Raw genomic sequence first — 22,194 nt, 5'->3', positions numbered from 1 at the left:
TGCTTGATGTATAAGAAATTGGATAACCACTGGAAGTTTTTGAGGAGTGATGAAAGTATTCAGAAATGTTTTAGGTTGAGATTTAATTCTTTTGATTTTCTACCTGTGGCCTCTCCCTTTTTGCCCGAAATCCGCCAACACCATGAACATTGAAATGATAGTCTCCTCACATTCCCCTCCTCTAGAGAAAACTCCGTCCCCCTCCCCCCAACACATTATGAACAGTACCAAACATAGTATGGTACCATTTGAAGGGAAATGAAGCACCCATATAACTGGTTGAAAAGTCACTCTTCTAGACACCGCCCTAAAACAGAGAATATCTAGCCATGTTGAAGAACTCTAATCCTTGAAGATACTTGAAACTGGGAATTTCTACATTGTCCCAAAAAATACCTAGAGTATAAGGAGACTTCATCAACTTAGGCAGTCATGGATGAAGTTGATGCATAAGAAAATGGGTTGAGTGACTGGAAATAATTTCCTTCAACATTCTGCTCCCTGTCCCAGCCTGTGGAGGAGAGATCCAAATGACAAAGGAGGATAGATGGAATGTGAAGCCAATAACCAGTTACTCCTCTGCTCTGAACCTCGGTTTCACTCTTTCTAAAAGACAAACCCATATCGGCTGCTTTTTGAGCTTTTCTAAAAAGATGCTAAGGAAACCCAAATTACAATTTAGTAGGATGGGGAGGATGAAGAGTTGCTTAAGGACACACAAGGAAGTGACTTCATTTTGGTTCTTTCCCCTTTGTTTTGGGGAAAATACATTTTACTACTGTCTTCTATTTAGCAGAAACATCTCCAAACTACAGTGGCTTTGGGCTCTGTGCCCTTGCACATGATTCTATTGTTCTCTGAAGACCTGCCACTGAAAGGGATATTCATGGGGATGTTATCCTCATCAGTCAATGCTTATCTTGGCTAGTGTTTGTTTGTATAAGGATTTCATATCACCCCACCTTCGTGTGTGGACATGTGTTCAAACAGTGAATGACTGCCAAAGTTGGTCACAACAGTTCTAATTGTCCCTGCCCTAAACAACCATGTGACCGACAAAGATTGAGAGTATTTGCTCTTCTTTCTGCCTCTTCTCCACACCACTCCTGCTCAGTACCAGGTAAGACATTTTCTAGTCTTAATGTTCTAAGAGTTGACATCCAGGTGGTTGATAGATAACATGTCCTAGCCTAGGTGAGCTGGATATGTAATAACCACTTATTCACTTTGGCCATGACTGTGTTTATGCTCCTATTTCAAAAAAGGGGGATACAGTGGATATAATCAATTATACAACTGTAAAGGAGGAAGAGATGGTAAAATATGTAAGGGTAAATGCAGTTCTCAGAATTAAATCACGAGTTGTTGTTTTCTTTTCCAGAAACTGTGCAAAGAATACTTGTCTACAAATATAATGGTATGTTTAGTACTAGACTGGCCAAAAAAAGGGTTTCATTTGGAGAATCAATCTTGGTAAATAAAACACACACTGAACCTAAGCGACATATTTTGGATTCACAGTAAAAGTAACTGGATCATGTGGTTGGGTTACTGTAAGTTTTCAACTTGGTTGGTGCTATTACTAAATTCTGAATTCAGGCAATGACCATCTGGGAGGGAATGAGGAGCAAAATCTGCAAGCAAGCAGGAGCCACACTCTCAGGAGAAATTGTGTGTAACATTCTGTCCAACATGAATAAGTGGCACTCTGAAAGCCCTTAAGATATTACTTGTAGTTTTGAAATAGGACATGAAAGGAAAACTATTTTATTAATGACCAACTGAGATGCAGTGTCCTAGTGGAAGGAGTGCGGGCCTGGTAGAGGATCTGGATTCTAATCCTGACTCCGCCACTTACCAGCTCTGTGGCCTTGGGCAAATCAATTTGCTTCTTTGTGCCTCAGTTTCCTCATCTTTAAAATATCTGTTCTCCCTCTCATCTAGACTGGTAGCTCCATGTGGGACAATGACTTTGTCCAACTGGATTAACTTGTATCTACCGCAGCACCTAGTACAGAGCTTGGAATATAGAAAGCACTGAAAAAAAAGTCATAATTATTATCAGTATGGATCCAAAGAGCAGCACAGGAATTTGATCTCAAAGTCCCAAGCACTGTGAACTATGCAGCTAAGCTCATACAGAGCCAAGGGGGGAAAAATAATCTTCCTCCTCTAAATCTTTCCTTTCTTCATCCTCTTAGACTCTCCCTTCTAAATCTCTCAAGGCTTCTGAGGACTAAAGTCATCTCATGCAGTTAAAATTGACTTCTATATCTGCCATGAATGGATGAGGGTGCCAATCAATCTGCTTTGGAAGCACACAATTGGTTTATAGGGTGATATTATCTAAAGGACGTCTGTGTTTCCTGACAGACATTTTAATTACTTGCCCCTCAGTCTGATTCTAGCAAATCATAAATTACCCCTAGAGATGGAGTGTCACTGCATCCCTCTGATTACAAGAAAATATTCTCGGGGTTGGAAAATATGAGTCGACTTTGAATCAATACCAGGATTACAACCACCCCATACCATGTGTCATAAATGGTGGGAAGGGGAGTTCAGCTCAGAGTTTATTTTCGGATTCAGCTCACTAAAAATACCAAGATTTTTTGGTTCAATCACATACTCTCTCCTTCCCTGAATGAGTTGGCTTCTAAACTGAAGCCAGTTTAGTTCAAACAAACTGAACTTTCTTTCTCTCTTTCTCTCTCTCCCTTTAAAGGCAAAGGCAGGGGTGGGGAAAAATGTAGGGAAAAATGTGATTCAATCAAGATCCAGAGTGTGAATTCCTGTCTCTGTCCACAGCAGCTCCGGGTGGTGTGGGACAGATGTGAATCAAACCTTCAGCAGCTGGCTAGGCTTTCAGAGCTGACGTCAGGGTGACACTACTCTCCTCCCAACCCCTCCCCTTCTAATCTCAGGGACGAAAGAGATAGAAGGAACCTAAGGAAAAAGCCCTTCACTGGGATTGGCTAGAAAAGTTTGGAAATCACTCTCAATTGGCTGGCAAGGTTTTAGAGGGAGTTCTACTCTCCAGTTAAAGCAGCATGAAACAGGCTGGTTGTGTACAGAGCTCACAACTTGAACTGGAGTATTAGCAGCTCTCAAACATAAGCCATTCGGCAACTGCTGTCAGAAGTGCTCATTGTAGCCCTCAGAGCTATCAATATATTGTGCTGAAAAGCCTGACATTTTCCTTTAATAAAGAAGAAAAGGGCAAAGCCGGTAATGGATCTGAACCCAGCCGTCCAGAAGGTGAGTTGTGATTTTATTTACCTTGTTGCTTTCTTTTGCTCTCTTTCTCTTTCTCAGAGCTTACCTGGAATTCTCCAAAGTGCCAGGCATTTCAGTTTCCCTGAAACTCGCTAAATCCACTGCCATCACACAAACTGTAGCAGTAATGAATTCATCATTAACTGACTTGGGAGAAAACCTTTTAAGTGAAAGTCCCAAAGCCCATTGGTGAAATTCTTGTGCTTGAAACAAGTTCTAAACTGTTGCAAGTTACTCTTCCTGACTAGCCATGCTAATTAAGAGTGAACTTGACCTTGTTTTTATTATACTCCATTTTTTTTTTTTACAAAAGTAGTTAAAAAAAAAACATCTAAAATATATTTTACCCAAGGGAAGTACTCTTCTTGCCTTCATCCTTGTGGTTTCTCCCCACACAATTCAGCTGCTGCCAAAACTGCTTCTCTGGTTGCTGGCACTGGCAGCGACAGAACTCAAACACAAGGGAACTAATTTCTCTCCCCAGGGATTACACATTTCACTCTCATAAGTGTTGGCCAGATGCCCAGAAGCCAGTGTAAAGAATTGCAGGTCACAGTAAATAAAAAAGAGTTAGAGTGCTGCAGCTGCTCTTGTAGCTCAAAAACACAGCGACGTACCTGTAATGGGCTACTGGGAGAGCTTATATCCTGAACTGAAGAGAAATTTAAGATTTACGGCTATATTTCAGCAGGGACCTTCCCTTAAACATCCACAGTTGCCTGGGGGACCAAACAATAAGATTGCAATTAGTCGATCCTTCAAAATCTAGACCAACCCTGGCGTACTGGCCTTCAGGTAGTTCAAATCTTCTAGTTGCAATGAGTCAATCCTTCAAAATTTGGACCTACTCTGGGACACTGGCCACAGCCAACCAGCATGTGGGCCAAATCTTCTAGGTGGTGACTGTTAATGAGAGAGAGATGTTGGGGTTTCATGGTCCCAACATTATTTAATAGTTCCTTCAAAGTGGGTAGGCAATTCAGGTGGATTTAGGTCATCTGGTTTAAAGGATGGCATGGGTCACATTCTATTTTGCTGGCTATTTAAGAATATATCAAAATTACGCATGCACATCCTATTCTTAAAACTACCTGCTGAGGTGCAAAAACAATTCGTTCATTTTTCCAGCAGCATATTTATTGCATGAAAATTCCTCCCCAAATGCAGTCAAATAAAGAGGCTAAACACAAAAGCCTCTGGAAATTGAGATAATCAAATCTATGTAACACCAAGAGATGATTTATAGTCAATGCCTGAAGTGAAGGAGGGTTCTGTTTAGAAACCAAACACCGCAGCCACATGCAGGTCAGTATAGGGGCAGGCTTGATTTTGTTTGCCTTTGCTTGGGAGATCTGGATTATCCGGATTAATGAAGGAACATTTTCTCCTTGTCACACGTCTGCCAACATCCTTGGCCTACAAAGCGTTTATTTTCTGTGAAGATCCAATTACAGGTTTTGAAAAAGCATGCAGGGGTGTTGAAATGAAGGGAAAGATATTCCATACACCTTGGGACTGGGACAATTGAAAACCACTTGTGGTGTTTATGGAATACTGCTTAGTATGACAAAACACCAAAAGGCAGAAAAAACAGAGTTGGCAATTCATAATTCAATACTTGTGAAGTTTAATTCTGCATCAGTTGTCATGATGCTTGGATTTATTTCCATTTGAAACTGTTACACTTCACACTGTTTGGCTTCAGGGTGCCCTAAGACTTTTGAAAAACATATCTGTGCATTGAAATATGAATAACCTTTCAAACAGCTTTGAAGCTGAAACAATGTAAAGTAAGAATAACTCACATCTAATCATTAAAAAAAGCAGAACACTCTATATTGGACTGGTTTAGCTCTTTACGGATACACTACAATTTGTGGTATTTGACTTTTATAGTGCGACAGGAAAATTTTAGCAATGTGTCTCAACTGGGAGAACATCCTATGGAATGTTGTTGATGTATTTTAACAACTAAACATTCATAGCCAACATGAAATTGTTTATCCACATGCAATCTTCTTTGTTTCAACCATTTGCCTTTACTGTTTATTCAGTGTACAGGCAATCCTTGGATTTATGACACAATTAGGGTTCCTGAAAATTGTTAATTCCAAATGTTATAAATTGGAACCAATTTTTATCATAGACTAACTCTTATAAGGGGGGGATGTGCCTGACCATGTTTGGATACCCTAGTTTTACCACAACTATCCCAAATTGAGTACTCAGGCAACTTATAGATGAGCTACATTAATGCATTCATATGGAATCAGAGAGTTTCCATTGTAGGGTGGCTGACTTATTTGCTTCGTCGGAAGTAAAATGGATGTGTGGACTATTCCTGGTAATTGGGTAGCCCCCACTTCCAGCCTCTCCTGTTCTGCACCCCCTTCTATCCTCTTTAAACCACCCTTCCTACTACCACCATTCCCATTAGAACTTCCCCATTTTGCCAAGGCTCCTGGGCACACCTTACCCACCTCCCCCTCCCCCCCGCCCCAATATTGCCTGCATCAATCCATCAATGGTGCTTATTAAACCCCCACTCTGTGCAGAGAACTGTTTTCTGTTCTTGGGAAAATACAAAAGAGTTAGTAGAGATGAATCCTGCCATCACCGCTAGTACCAAAGAGGCTAGTTCTGGGGTTGTAAAGTCAGAATCAATGTGTCAAGAAAGCCAAAACAGGGAGCAAACTCAGAAATGTTGTAAATCTCATTCGTCTTAACTCAAAATATCTTGTCGTGTACTGCCTGTATTATAGATTTAAATATCAACAGATGCTAAAAGGAGCCAATGAGTGCCATTAAAGGTCTTGACTTTCACTTGCCTCTGATGTCTCCAAGGTAGCAGCACCCAGTACTGTTGTCCCACATATTGGTTTTCCCCCCGCCCCCATTTCTTATAGGGGCTCTGTGAGGAAATATTCTTGGTGTTGGCAGGTAGTGTTACCAGCCCATTTTACCTCTCACTTTCATTTTAGACCTGACCAAAACCCTTCCTGGAAAATAAGAGGTCTTTAAAGAGTGGGCTTTCAACATCATTTTATTTTTGTGCTCTCAAAAATGTCTGCATTTCAGCCAAACTTATTTATGTAGGCAATTTGGAAATGAGCAAAATCACCCTATAGGAAAATATCTGCTCGTTGGCATATTCAGCCATCCCCATTCCATCATGATCATTCTAAGGTACTTGAAAAATTCTTTTTTGTTCTTTTTTTTTTTTTGGTCTTCTTGGAAAGATAAGATAGAGACAAGACGACTATTTGTACTCAGTTGTCAGATCAAGGTAAAGCTGGTGTCCTTCCCTAGCTTTTCCATCTTGTCTCCTGTTTTCCTCCTCCAGCTTTCTGTCTTACATACAGTCTTCCCTGATTTCACCTCTCATTCCTTTGCTGTGCTCCTTGGCATGCTGGTCAGGCAAGCAATCCAACATAAACACTAGTACTAGTGAATTGACATTGGCTCCCTTAATCTTAAAAACATTCTAAGCTGTCCCTCAAATGGTTTAATTACTATGACATTGGATTGATGCCTGTAGGTGCAGTCTCTAGGCCAAAAGTGAACCAAATTCCCTATGAAAGAATCTACTAAAATTGAAGCACCAACATCCATTCCAGCCACTATTTCTAAATATAACATTTTTGTCATATGAATATGTCTGCAATCAGAAAGCCTTGAAGATGAAAGGTTTTTGGTCATCTTTCCAAACTTGGTTTTCATCAGGAACAAACCCTTTTCCTTGATCCACTCCACCCCACCTGCTCCTCTTCTGATTGGCTCACCCCTAGCCAGGAACACCTCCTCTCCTGATTGGTCGCCCACAGGCCGATGTTGCCTAGAAGTCGGTTCACGGACAAATTCCATTCGACTGTTGTGGAACCCCACAGATATCACAAAGGCCTCGTTTTAGCCATTAGTTTCAACCCTTTCTTGGCCTAAACCTTTGACCAGGGCTAGACTCTCAAAGGAAATGAATTGATTTGAGTTCCATTTCTTCTCCCTTTAACTTCCTCTGGTGGAGGTCCTCATATGCAGTGAAAGCCTCAAAGGGTAGCAATAGGATGGAAGAGGAGGAGAAACAAGAAGCCTTAATAATCTATAAATTAGATTGTTGACTCTTGAATAATCAAGGGTTGACTGTTCTAATATAGATGCATATTCAAGGAAGTAAATGTGACTGAAAGGAGACCTGTAATTTCTGAGATAGCAGCAATATTTATCTCACGTCTCTCCCAATCCTGGGTGGCTTAAGCAGTCAACTGTCTAGAAGCAGAGGGCTGGACCTTCAGGTTATTTCCAGCTCAATGATTTTAAGATTCTATACAACCCAAAGTCAAATGGAGAATCAACAATGATCTCCATTTTGTTTTTATTCATCCCAAAGGGCTATATTCACATCCTGCATTATTTGGTTAATTGGCATTCTGCCTCTTTGCTCTGAAATTGGTGTAGACTAGACCTGACATATTACCAATCATTTTGAGGAGAGTTTTAGTGTAACAAGCAGTCTAAAACAATCCTGAATTAAGAGAGAGGTCAATCTGCTTGTACTCAGAAAACTAGTGCCAAATAAAGTTAGATAATTGACAAACTTCTCTAGTCCTGAGTTTGATTCCAAACTTCATATCTCAGCTTCAATTTCAAAAAAAAATTCCACCTTCAGGTTCATTTAAAAAGAGGCACTCTATGAGGATATTGAATTAGGCAGGCAAAAGAGAAACTTTTTTCCCGGGGGAAACATGCTATTTATGGCATTTGCCTCACGGATAGCACTTCTTAAATGCAGCCCAAGCAGCTAGTCAAGTGATGTTGCATAGCTCTCCTTAGGAGAAGAGACAAGAAACAAATGGCAAATAAATAAATAAAAAATCCTGTCAAAGGCAGAAGGGTGGGTTGGTCAGCTTTTCAGAATAGTAAAATCAATTGTAGCCACTTGAAAAGACAGCACATTGGACTACAGTTTGAAATATGTAAACATTTTTATTTGGTTCAAAATGAGTGGAGGATTTTGCAGGAAGGGGCACTGTCATTTCCTCAGCCTGGGCTACTTCACCCAATTGCACTTCTGAGGATAGTGTTTGCTAAATTGTGGTCTGGAAAGATCTTGGTGATTTTTGCCATACCCACCTATGTCCTCTCCTAGCTCTTTCTGCCTCTCACATTTTTGCTGTAGTCAGTTGAAAGTAGCAACAGTGATAGTGCTATTTATTGAGCACGTCTACATGCCAAGAACTAGGGTAGAAACAGTGTATACAGGCTGACCTACATGGAGATCATTGCAGATGAAGAAACTGAGGCACAGAGAAGCTAAGGTTGCACAGCAGTCACTGTGTGAAGCTGGATGCTTTTCTTGAACAGGCAAATTTTGACAGTGACAGACCATGGAAAAAGGTCCATTTCACCTATAAAATTAAATCCATTTTGGTGTAAGCCCCAACCTATAACCTGGAAAACCTCAAAATGTCTCCTTGGGTTTCTGCTATGGCATAGAGCTGAACAAAACATAATTCTAAGAGCCATTCTATTGGTCCTTCCAGCCCAGTGTTCTGTGTGACAATGACCCCAAAATGCTTGGAGAAACTGTGTGATGGTTGCTCTCCTTGACACCCATTCTAATGTTAACAGTGCTCCTTCTCACATCCCCAACTACTCTCCGGTCCTCAGAAGCCCACTACAGACTGCTCATCCATTAATTTATTCAGATGTCTCATGAAGTTCCCAATGTCTTCTGTCTACACAGTTTCCTATCAGAACAAATTCCATGTTTACTACTTGCCATGTGAAGAGGTGTTCTTATTGTTTGTTCTGAATTTACTCACCTCCAGGAGCAATGAGAACCCTGTTTTTCTGGTATTGGGAATTGAATGATTACAGTCATCCAATCCCCATTCTTATTAGTTTTTGTAAACTTGACTCACATTCCCTCTCAGCCTGAATATTTCCAGATTCAAAATTCCAAACTAGAATAACAACAATGGTATTTGTTAAGCACTTACTATGTGTCAAGCAAAGTACCAAACACTGGAGTAAATACAAGATAATCAAGACCCACAGTCTAAGTAGAAGTAAAAAGAGGCATCGAATCCCATTTTACAGATGAAGAAACTGGGACCCAGAGAAGTTAAGTGATTTGCCCAAGGTCACACTGCAAGCTAATGGCAGAGTGGGGATTAGAACACGGGTCCTCTGACTCCCAGGCCAGTTCTCTTTCCACTGAACCATGCTGCTTCATATCATCTCAAGCTATCCTGTTAAGGTAGCTCCTCGGTGCTCCCAATCCTGATTGCCCTTCTCAGTACTTCTTCCTCATGTCTATCCAATCCTTTCTTACAATGTGGGTGACTAGAACTGCAAACAGCATTTTAGGTGCTGTCACATTTTGCTTTGATAGAGTGGCAAATGCCTGCTTTGTGTTTGTGTTTTTAATTCCCTTCCTGATGATGCCCAACATTGAGATGGCCTGATTTATAAGGCAAATAAACAGACTCAGATCTCTCACCTGCATGATAATTGATACCTCTCTACCCATCATAATTTGTATTATTTTTCCTGAGTACATTACCTGGCACTTGCTCAATGAAGCTCATTTGCATATTTTCAGCGGCTTACTCAGTTTTGGTGGCTCTCCTTGCAGTTGATCCCCACCACCATGGTATTTCACCATCTAAGGGAGCTGAGGGTCACATACCAATAGGGGTCACTGGACTGCCTCCTTGTTCTACCAAGTCAGTCAGTCAATCCATGGTATTTATCCAGTGCTTACTGGGTGCAGACACTGTTCTAAGCACTTGGGAGAGTACAATACAATAGAGTTAGTAGATATGGTCCCTGCTTTCTGCTTTCCCACTTAGTTGACTTATTTTCCCTCCTTGGTCCTAAGCATTTGATTTCCCACAAAAAGGAGGCCCTGTTCCCATGAGAACAGCTTGAAAATGTCCTGCCTTTTAGAGCTATCTATGCCACTTTATAGGTTGGATAACGGACTGCAGCAGTGAGAAATCAAGAAATGATATCCTAAGGATAATAGTAATCCCTTTTGAATTATAAAGTAGCCAGAGTAGAAACTACCCAATGTCAATGTTTTTGAATTATCTGTGACTCTCATTGTGGTTTCATACATTGGTAAAATCTTAGTGGAGGCTGCTGATAGGAGACTCTGGAAAATGTGTTCTGATTTCAGAATGTATGTCTTTGTGTGCCTAATTATTCTGACTTATAGCCTGCTCTATAACATCTGAATCAGAAGCAAGCACAGAACTGGATAAAAACCCTTACTTATTTTCACATTAAAAGAAAATGAAATTTCACAGTAAACCAAGAGCAGAGTTCTTAAATCAGACTGTCCAAAGAACAGACCAAGCCTGATCCCAATGGTGAGCCCCGTAGAATGCAAGGCAGCTGTGTAGTGTTCCAAGTGAATTTTTTATTGAATTTCTGATTTATAACAGAGTTTCTGCTAAACATGTTTGGAGAAGAAAATGCATCTGTGATAATACAAATAAGGAGATAGAAGCATGTTCTGGGCGCTTAAACTCTGCTAACTTCCAATTTGGACTGATAAGGCCATCGTATCAAACAGGACCGCAATTTACCCATTTTGAAGTTTTCAGCAAATCATGAGATTCTTGTGTGAAAAAAAATCCTGCTTCTGTTCCCTGGGAATAGAAGAGTAGGTTTGGATGGGAAGCGATGTGGTCTAATGGAAAGTGCACCTGACTGGGTTCCAGGGGACCTGAGTTCTAATCCTCGCTCCACCACTTGCCTGCTGTGTGACTTTGAACAAGTTTCTTAACTTCTCTGGGCCTCAGCTTCCTCATCTATAAAATGGGGATTAAATACCTGTTTTCTCTTCCCCTTAGACTGTGAACCCCATCTGTGACAGGGATTGTCTGATCTGATTATATCATACTTACCAAACACAATGCTTAACACATAGTAAGTGTTAAATTCCATTATTATTTAACCCATCTCATTTTCCACACTTGACTTGAAACATTTAATAGCAAAATGCCCACTGCTTCTCCACTTTATTCTCTAGAATTTAATAATATTATAGTAAGCAAGACAAGGCAATGATGCTGTTCATGGAGAGCTGTTTTCTAACACAGTGTAAAAGGTTTAGTTACCAGCTGCATCTGAAGGAGTATGTCAATTTAAAATATTTCAGGTATTCAGAACTTCCCATATAAATATTCAGCTAAATGTCCTCTTTCCTCTTTTTTTTTCCCCTCACCTCTCCCTTCTGCCTTTCCAAGGGCACCTGTTTCTGGTATTTATCCTATTTTCCCTCTCCAGACACCCAATGCTATAGTGCATCCAACCATATATCTAAAGGAGAGGTTATACCTGAAAGTGTGTTTAAATTATGACCAAATAACTAGGTGGGTCCAGCTATTGAAGTACCTGTAAGTGAGATGTAAATATCATTTATTTATCATTAAACAGACATACTCATTTTCACTGGGTACTTTGCTGCACTGTTCCATTATTCTCTAGTTGGGGGTCTCAACCTCCTCCTCTCACTTTGCAGGTTAGCTCCAGCCCACTCTTGAGACCCAGGAGTATTAGCTCAGGAGTTGGACAAGGATGGGAAAATAAAAACAATTCCCCTCCCCCCACCACCCTGTACATCTTCCTCTCTTTTTTTTTTAATGGTATTTGTTAAGCACTTACAATGTGCCAGGCACTGTACTGAGTGCTGGGGTAGATACAAGCTAATCTGGTTGGAAACAGTCCATTTCCTACATGGAGCTCACGTTCTTATTCCCCATTTTACAGATAAGGTAACAGGCACAGAGAAGTGAAGTGGCTTGCCCAAGGTCACACAGTGGACAAGTGGGGGAGCCGAGATTAGAACCCAGGTCCTTCTACCAGGCCCATGCTTCTTTCCAACTTGTGCCCCTCATTTGCAATTCAAGCAGAAATGAAGCATTTTCCAAGCTAGTGGATTTTCAGAAGGCAGATCCAGACACTAGCCCCAGACCTGTTAGTTACTTGGGTGAATACTGGATAGCTGACAGTCTTATTTTTAACTCAGGGGCTCTGGGGTTGGCAGAACAGCCTCTGGACTCAGCCAGGACAATTCCTTAACCCCTCCAAGGCTTTCAGTCAGTTAACCGTATTTATTGAGCGCTTTCTGTGTGGAGAACACCGTACTAAGTGCTTGGGAGAGTAGAATATAACTGTAACAGACACATTTCCTGCCCACAACGAGGTTGTAGTCTAGAGGAGCTTAAGGTGACTGAGTGCTCGAGACCATCCACTCAGCCACACTCTGCCACCTCTGAGGTTGAACCAACCTGCTTTTTGGGCCACGCTTTGGGGATGGAGTCAAGTTGGACCTAGACATTCAGGACCTTGACGGCAGCCTGACTTGGCCCTAGCCAAAGCTGTCTCTCAAGTTTCTACCCCTAATTACTCACATTCCACTTGAGAATCATAAACTGATTTAGGCAGACTAAACTTAGATGGACACATCATTTGCTCATGAATATGTCACGGCATTCTCCCCGAGAAAGCCGAAAACACAGTCTGTCAGTAATGATGTCGGCAGGACAGAAGTGGACATGTCCTAGAGGGGGAGGTTTGGAACACAGCAGAGGGTTCTTGAATAACTGAGAGGACTGTGGAACCAATAGGAGATCTGCCCTTAAGATGTTACCGTCTATTTGGGCTGTATGACTAACTGGCATTTCCAGGTGCTGAATCATGAGGCTTGCATCACTGTTGCTAGCTATTCTAATCCATTGCCTAAAGAGGCCGAGGGATCAGCCTCATTTCCTTGATCAATTCCCTTATTAGGAAGGTGATATGAACTGAGATGTACCTTTCTTTTATTGCCCCGCCATCTTCCAAATTACAGATAGACATCTGCTTTCCCCTCCTCCCCACCCCTGAAGGGTATCTGCACCAGCCAAATGCATTTTGGGAATGAAGAAAATTCTACATGGCAGCTGAATTTGCATGGGAGAAACTAACTATAGTGAAGACTGAACGGGGTAAGCAGGAGCCAAGCTCCCTCCCCAAACCCCGCTGGCAGTACTTCCAGCTCTTCTAATTCCCCAACACAACATCTGCCACGCACGTAGTCCCTAGAGTCCCCAAGAAGGCTAGTGGCAAGATGGGAAGCAACATGGCCTAGTGGAAAGAGCACAGCCTGGGAGTGATCTTGGGCAAATCACTTCACTTCTCTGAGCTTCGGTTTCCTCATCTGCAAAATGGAGACTCAATAGCTGTTCTCCCTCCTCCTTTGACCAGGAGCTCCACATGGGACAGGGACTTTGTCTGACCTGTGTTTATCTTGTATCTCCCCCTGACAGTGCTTAGTACAGTACTGGGGACTGAGTAAGCACTTAACAAATGCCACCATTATTTTGATGGGGAGAGGGAATGGTCACAGCAACCCTGGATATAAATTTCCTATCAGATGAACTCCTGCATTGACGGGGAGGGACTCATGCAGATGTAATCCACCACAAAAGTAGCCTGACCCTCAGTGAATGTTTTTCAGCCCTTCAGCAGTGTATTGCAGCAAAAACAACTTGAATCAAATCCTCCTCAAGTTAGCTAGCTAACATGTCAAGTAGCACAAGTAAAACCCAGGCATAATCTAGGACTCTTTTCAACTTGCCATTCTACTTCCCCCATGGAAACCCACCCTGTCTTGAGCACCTTCTTTCTCTCCTTCACTTGAAGAAAATGTTCCGATAAAGAAATTATAAAGTATCTGTCAGCGTACCAGCTGCAGGCTCTTCTCCTTTTACATCAAGGGCATAAAGAAGCTTCCTTCTGAGGATTTGCAGAAAGAATTACGACTCTTCGAGCTGTAAAGACACCAGCTGAGAGAGGATATGATTGAAGTCTATAAAACCGTGAAGGGTGTAGACAGGGAGAACATAGATTTGTTGTACTCTAAATGCCAGAGTAGCAAAATAACAGGGCACTATTCAAGCTTGAAGATGGTAGGTTCCAAACAAACCAAAGGAAATACTTCTTACCACAGTGACTTCCTTCTCACAGGAAGTTATGTGACGTGAAAGTATCAGCAACTGTAAAAGTGGGGTATGGATAAACTCATGGATTAGCAGTTCACAATGTGTTACTAGAGGGAAAGTTGAGGAAATAGAAGGAAAAAGGGAGGGATATAACCATTATGATGAAAATGAATGTTCACGATGAAGTCTCCCATCGAATACCATGAAGTCTTGATCTTGCGGCTTAAGGACCAAGAAACTGCACCAAGGAATTGATTTGACATGCTATTGGTTTGTGCAGTACCCCTCTCACTGTCTCTCACATGCTTCACTTCTATAAAGCCAACCTACTCACCACTTCCACCTCATCTCTCCTGCCTCTGACCTCTTGTTCACATCCATTTCTTCTAGACTGTGAGCCTGTATTGGGTAGGGATTGTCTCTATTTGTTGCTGAATTGTATTTTCCAAGTGCTTAGTACAGTGCTCTGCACACAGTAAGTGCTCAATAAATGAAATTGGCTGAATACATTTCTCCTGCCTGGAATCCCTCCCCTTTCACATCTGGCAAACCACTCCTCTCCCCATCTCCAAAGCCCTTCTGAAATCACATCTCCTCCAGGAGGCCTTCCCAGATTACTCTCACCTCTCCACTTTAAAACTTCCACATCACCTAAACACTTACATCAGCCTCACCCAACCCCCGGAAACACTTTATGTACATATCTTTAAACTCATTTGCTTCCCCGACTCCTAATTTATTTTAACTAGATTATTATCTCCTTGAAGGCAGAGACCATATATATAACTCTATTGTACTCTCCCAAGGCCTGAATACAGTTCTTGGCACATAGTAAGGTTTCAATAAATACAATCGATTGATTGATAACCATGATGGCCAAAGTGGCAGTAAGATCTGCTAGACTGGTTTGACAAGAAACTACAGCTGACGTTAGCAATACAAAACTGTAAGATAAGAGATGTTAAGAGAATAAATCCTGTCACAGTCTTCCTCCTCTTAGATTTCTGAGGAAACCTAGCACCAAGTCAATTTTTTAAATTGAGAAATGAGAGAGTCTGCAGGAAAAAAAAAGCCCATATAAGCCTCAGCCTGGAGTTGACAACCCATAAAACTATATTTTTTCCCAATCCTGTAATGTCATGTACTTGAAAACACTCAAACAAAATACCATTTCAAATACACCATGGGAAAAGCAATTCCAATATATACCCTTTGGTTTCAATACCATATACATGCTTAGAAGAAAGAACCTGAACAGGAACAGTTGAGGAGCTGGGAGGAAGAAAGTGAGCCTGAAATGTAGAAATGCAGTTAATAAAATCCAGAATTTAACCTGAGAGTAAATTCCCCTTGCACATTTCCTATTTCAAATCATTGCTCAGTCTAAAATGCTTCTTGTTCCATGCCATATTTTAGAGCAGAGGACATCATGCAATACAGTCAAATGAGAAACACATGGTTTTTGATGCTGAAATGCCACAGGGATGATCATTCTTAATCTTGGACTATTGCATATGGTACATTAAACAATCCCTCCAGGACTCCCTGCCAATAATTTGGAAAAAGACATTAAAGGTATCATCATAAAGACCTAGAGGAAGAGACCAAGGTTCATGTGCATACAAGCTATGTTCCAGAAGCAGTACTCCGAATTTCATCTCCCTGCTCAGTCATCAGAGAGTTCCTTATTAAGGTGGAGAGCCAAAGGCTGATTTATATTCCCCAGTGATATTCCTGCTGAAGCACTTGTTCAACTTTCCCTCTCCCTGAAGTTATAGCGACATCTAGTAGATACGACAGTTAGATGGCTTCCCACCATCTATCTGCTGTCATCCACAATCCAACTCACTTTCTTTGCCCCTCTCACACAAATCTCCCATCCCTCACCCTCGACTTTCCAACTTCAGGCCCATTGCTCATGCCTTTCCTCCCTTCCTGAACACTTCCCCCAACCATCTATTGCCCCAGCTTTGCCAAACCACATCTCTCCCTTCCTTTAAAGCTCTTGGAAAAGGCCACCAATTCCAGGGGGGCTTTCCTTGATTTAAATCTCCCACCTTCCTGGTGATGCTATCCCCCCAGTCACCTCAGCATTCTTAAAACACTCGCTTTGTTTTTCCCTTTTCACCCCCAGCACTTTCTCCTGCAGGGAGTACAGGAAGTTAATCAGGCATCTTTTCTTTCCTGAATTGCATCTTGGGGTGAGAAGAGACAACAGGTCTAAGGATTCTGCTGGGCCAGAGATTCATGTTCATGCAAAAGAGGAGACAGGTGTGGCAGTGGTGGCACAATAACATCTGTCATGTTTAAATCTAAACAAGAACACATATGTGGTCACATCTTGACCCTCTTTTTGTTCTACTGGCAGCTTTAGAAGAGGCAGGGCCTGAGAGTCAGAAGGACCTGGATTCTAATCCCAGGTCTGCTACCTTGGGCAAGTCAATTCACTTCTCTGTGCCTCAGTTTGCTCATTTGGAAAATGGGGATTAAGACTGTGAGCCCCATGTGGGGCAGTGACTGTTCCCCACCCAATTACCTTTTATCTATTCCAGTGCTTAGTACATAGAAAGCACTCAAGTATCACAATTATTACTATTAATTTTGATTGAGTAGATCAGACAGTCTCCATTTCATATTCACTTTACTCTGTCCAAAGCACTAAGGAACCATTTTTTTAAATAAGTGTGAGAAAGAATTTCTGTCTTTGAGTTACAGTCTAGGTTCACTGCTCTCAGATTTGGGGCTCCAGGCAGTCAGCTGACTTCTTCTCCCCTAAAGCTGCTACTTCTTGCTCTGTGCCTGGGAGATAATGGGGAGTGTGGGGACTCAGAGTTGGTGGGGTTAAATATTGGAAGGGGACTCAGGCAGAGACTGAGGAATGTGGCCAAGCAGCTTTTCCTCTCCCATTTACTCCATTCTCCCCTCCCTCTGACCCACAAGTGAGCCACAAAACCTCTGGTGTGGGCTGAGTTAGGGAGGGTAGAGTATTCCCATTGAATCTCTAAGAGCTTTTTTTGCCCTGGTATCGAGGAGTTTCTAACCACAGCTTTAACAGAAACATTTGAATTGGAGGCAAAGTAGTTTAGAGGGATGCAGTGTGTGGTAAAAGGATTTCATCCTTCTGCCAGAAAGTTTTATATATGAGTCCCCTAAGACTAGCAATCCAATATTTGTGCAATAGAAACTTGTAAAAACCAATCATTTGATTTGTAAGATGGGGTCTTATCTTTAGAACATAAGGCAACTTGTTTCTCTATATCCCATTCATTCCTTTTCCTTTCTCTCCCCCATGTCAATTACTGTCTTCCTTCTCTCTAAAGCTTTTCTGATCCTAATTGGACAGATGGAGATGGGGCATCTACCCCCGCCCACCCCCCAAAAAAACACACACAAAAAAAAACTTTCCCTTTGGGAGAGATGAGTATGTGAACTCTAAGGGAATTTTGGGAAGTAGATGTGGTTGGGGAGTTGGGGGGATCAATCACATTTATTAAGTGCATACTATGTATAAAGCACTGCACTAGGCACTTGAGAGAGTACATTATAAACAATGTTGGTTGACAGGTTCTCTGGGGATGACTCAAGAAATGCAGGTGGAGCCAAAGTAAATTTTGTTCCTTCCAATCAGTCAACCGTATTAAGTACCCTCTGTGTGCAGAACACAGTGCTTCAAAGTATATAATAGAGTAAGAGAAACAATCCCTGCCCTTAAGGAGTTTGCCATCTAAATAGAAATCTAACATCTAAGCTTTTTATAACTGTTTACAAGGCTAAAACCTTCCGAAATGGAAAAAGATGCCTCTTCATTCTCAGAGCACCAGTTTCAATCTCTTCAATTTCACAGTAAAGATTTCCATTCATAACCTGACATGTATGGATACTTGATGCCAACAAGAAGCCAAGGAGCAGCCACAGGAGTAGATAAGAATAAAAACTGTTGCTGTGGCTACTGCCATTATCACCACTAACCTTTCCAAGCCTCACCTTTAGTTTGGGGCTTATGAAAGATTAGTGGTAGCAGCAGCAGCAGAAATTTCTATACTGACCAGCTCAACCATCACTGTTCCTCTCCAGGCTAGGATACTGATTTGGGTGTCTCTCTCTTTTCCTCCTGTTTCTACACCTGTCACCGTTTCATAACCCCCAGAGAAAACAGGAAATTACACTAGTGTTAAATAATTGCAAGGTTTTTGGCTTTCTCCCTGTTCCTCTATGGGATGCGGTATGGGATTTTTTTAATGGTAATTTGTTAAGCGTTTACTCTACGTGAGACACTATTCTAAGCACTGGGATAAGTACAAGTTAATTTGGTCAGACAATCCCTGCCGTCTATGGGCCTCACAGTCTAAGTAGGAGGAAGAACAGATATTGAATCCCCATTTTACAGTTGAGGTAACAGACACAGAGAAGTTAAGTTACTTGCCCAAAGTGACAGAGCAAGCCATTGGTAGTGCTGGGATTGGAACCCAAGCCCTCTGACTCCCAGGCCCATGCTCTTTCCACTAGGCCATGCTGCTTCTGTGGTATGAGGTAGTCTGAAACTGGGCCACTCTATCTTTACATATGCTTATTTAGACATCACAGAATAGCCTGAAGTTTTGGCTGAACAGAGGAGTCCAGAGAGCTCTTTGATGTTGAATTCCAATTATGCTGGAAACCTGGGGCATTAGCAATTATTTTCTTGTGGGTATTTTGGGCACTCCAGTGTGAATTAAGCAATTCTGAACACTAATCTGGAAAAGCAACTTCAAAATTTACCAAAGATCCAAGTTTTAGATTGGATAGTACTTTTTGGTTCAAATTCCTTACTGGGCTTTCAGAGTATGCCTTAAGACTGGCGGAAAAATTTCAAATGACCCTTATTTTGAAAAGCTTCTCCCTTTTTATCATGAATTTACCACCCATTACTATTGGGAGAAATGTATCTTTGCCAGGGATGTGCTCTGAGAAGAGTAAGGGATTAGAGAGGCCCTATTTTGTGTCATGCTGTCAGAGTGAAGAGTGAAACTTGGCAGTCCTATTAAAAGAAGATCCTGAGATCTCAACACCTTTCTTTGCTTTATAATTGGTTCTATGGAAAACTACTCATATGTTCTAAGTAGGTGTCAGTTAAGTCAAGGCTCCCTGGGTTGAAGGGAGTATTTCACTGAAACGATCCAGCCAAATACCTCAGTGCTTATAAGAGTTGTTACTGGGGACCACTTGGTCCAAGAATTCCTTTCTACAATTTGTTCGAGAATTACCCTCTGTCAGTTATCTTCACTGGTTCAGAATTGATTGAGTTCATATTTCACAAGACATCCCATAGAGGGACTGTCATGCCATGCTTTGGCCATGGTCTCCTATTAGAAATCGATAAGGCAAGTATGTAATCCTGCACAAGTATTGCTAATATGAAAGGAATGAATTCCCCACTTTTGCCTGTACTTTGTATCCACTAGGCTCCTCAGTAGCCACTATGCTCCAATAAGAAGTGCAAAAATCTAAATTTTTTCAAAGGTAGGCTGCCACTTGAAATAAATGTGTAGTTTGTCATATATGTTATATACATGCATTATAAAGTGTGTATGTGTGAGAAACAGTTCTGTGGAAAGAGAATGAGAGGCAGCATGGTCTAGCAGAAAGAACATTGGCCAAGGAGTCAGGAGACCTGGGTTCTAGTTCTACATCCACCACTTACTTGCTATGTGATTTTGGGCAAGTCACTTAACCTTTGTGTGCCTCCAGTCTCCTTAGCTGTAAAATAGGGATTAAATATCCCTATTCTCCCTCCCTCTTAGACTATAAGCCCAATGTAGGGCAGGGACTATGTCTGATCTGATAATCCTGTATCTATCCCAGGGTTTAGCACATTAGTGGCCCATAGTAAGCTTCTCATAAATATTATCATTGTTATTACTACTGTCAGTGGGAGCCCATCTTTGGTAGTGGTTGAGGCTGGAAGGATATAGGCATGACTGACTAAAGAGCACGGGCTTGGGAGTCAGAGGTCATGAGTTCGAATCCCAGCTCTGCCACTTGTCAGCTGTGTGATGGTGGGCAAGTCACTTAACTTCTCTGTGCCTCAGTCACCTCATCTGTAAAATGGGGATTAACTGTGAGCCTCACCTGGGACAACCTGATTACCCTGTATCTACCCCAGCACTTAGAACAGTGCTTGGCACATAGTAAGCACTTAACAAATACCAACATTATCATTATTACCTTTATTCCACTGGAGTTGCATGGGTCCTTTGCAGTCCTGATGCATTTGCTTCTTCCAGTGCTTGTTGCTGCTTTCAAATATTACTTGTGGTCTCTAAATCTTCCTGAAGTTACTACTCAAAGAGAGCAACCCCTTTCACAATTGCTATGCCCAGGCTCATCTGTCAGCTGCTCTTTTTCACATGGATCCACTGCTATAAAGTAATCTTGTTTATGCATAAGCATTCTTGTTTCAGATGGAGACATGCACACACACACACACACACACACACACAAAATGCCTGCCAAGGGTTTTGATGTCAAAGCCAATGTTGTAGTCATGAGCTGCTTCCTGGGGACAGATTTCTCATGTATTTATTCCTGCATCTGGGCTGAGCATGTGTGGCTAGAGACTTTATCTCCCAGTATCTCTGAACCACACTTTCCTACCTTGGTTGCCTTCCTTGAGAGCAAAGGAGGGTGGGATGGGCATTTAAAGGATGAAAATGTACAAGGGTAATTGAAACCTAGACTCTCCAGCTGGCTGTTCTTAGGCAAGAGGTGGTGGGCTGGGGAAATTAGACTGTGAGCTCCATGTGGGAGAGAGACCGTGTCTGACCCAATTATCTTGTATCTACCCTAGCACATATTACAGTGCTTGGTTCAAAGTAAGCAGTTAAATACCATAGTTATTATAAAATTCACTGCTCTTAATCCTGACCTGATTGTCTTGGACTAAAATAGGACCATACTGGACATTCTAGCCTTTTCATCAGGGTCCTGGTTATGGGCCTCCCACATCTCAATATGCCAAGTAATGAGGAGGGTGCTAATGTGTACAGTTTCTTGGGAATATGTGAGTCCCGTGCTACACAAATGTCATTCCTGGCACATTAGACATGCTCTTGCCCAGCTGGGTGATGACTGAAATTTTATTATTAGGCGTCCTGGCCCAAACCTTAAAGTCCCCTAGACTACAAACTCCTTGTGGGCAGGGAACGTGTCTACTAGATCTGTTGTATAGTTCTTTTCCAAGCCCTGTGTGCATTGTGCACACAGTAAGTGCTCAAATACCATTGATTTATTTGACCCTGCAACTCGAATTTAGCCTTCAGTATTTATTTGTATTGGCATGTTCTCTTTCATAGTTAAGAGACTGTGGATGGTTATCTACTGGAGCATTTTGAAAAAATTCAATTTTCCATCTCCAACATGTCACCTCCGTCACACTTCCTTATCCCTTTGCTAAGGGCAAGAAATAGGAATTTCAAAGTTCCCCTCAGGCCCAGCTGCCTTTTGTGACAGAACACTCTATTCACTGCCAAATTTCTCAGGTTGGCTCCACTTTTAAAATGTTTTTGACAGAATGCATGCACTGCAGAGTGCAGGAATTTAAGATTAAACAGGAAAAGTCTAATGTGTGCAATACAATGAGAGAAGTGCTCCACAAGATGAAAAAGCACCACAATTCACAGGGGTCAGTGACCATTTAGGTGTGTTATTCTTCAGAACATTTTTTCCAGAAAAGGAAATGATATGGAAGGATTGGAAACTATAGCCATTGGACAGAGATGCTTTCATTTGTGATTTGTCTCCTTGGCTTAATTTTTGAGCTCTACATTTTATATTGAACTCCAGAACCTTTGTACTATCATCCTGGTTCAGTGCTTGGATAAATTACAGTACATTGAATGTTAAGACACAGGTCTCTTCCAGTGAGCCAAGAACAGAATCAAAGTGG

General features: G+C 41.7%; 1 protein-coding gene across 2 annotated transcripts in view; it reads left to right on the top strand.

The window, feature by feature from the left end:
* The first annotated feature begins 3,037 nt into the window (after positions 1-3,037).
* Positions 3,038-22,194, top strand: part of LMCD1 (LIM and cysteine rich domains 1) — an 85,363-nt gene continuing 66,206 nt past the window's right edge. Inside the window, exon 1 of one of the 2 annotated variants that reach the window (XM_029051742.2) lies at positions 3,038-3,258. Coding sequence is in view for 1 of the 2 variants with exons in the window: in XM_007669652.3 (XP_007667842.1) it covers positions 3,232-3,258 (27 nt within the window). In the remaining variant the exon portion in view is untranslated. The remainder of the gene's footprint in view (positions 3,259-22,194) is intronic. The other variant, XM_007669652.3, reaches the window with a different exon arrangement.

Source organism: Ornithorhynchus anatinus, chromosome X1 (genome assembly GCF_004115215.2).
Source record: "Ornithorhynchus anatinus isolate Pmale09 chromosome X1, mOrnAna1.pri.v4, whole genome shotgun sequence".
Lineage (NCBI taxonomy): Eukaryota > Metazoa > Chordata > Mammalia > Monotremata > Ornithorhynchidae > Ornithorhynchus > Ornithorhynchus anatinus.
The sequence above is the reverse complement of the archived record's forward strand: the minus strand, read 5'-3'. Positions and strand labels throughout refer to the sequence as shown.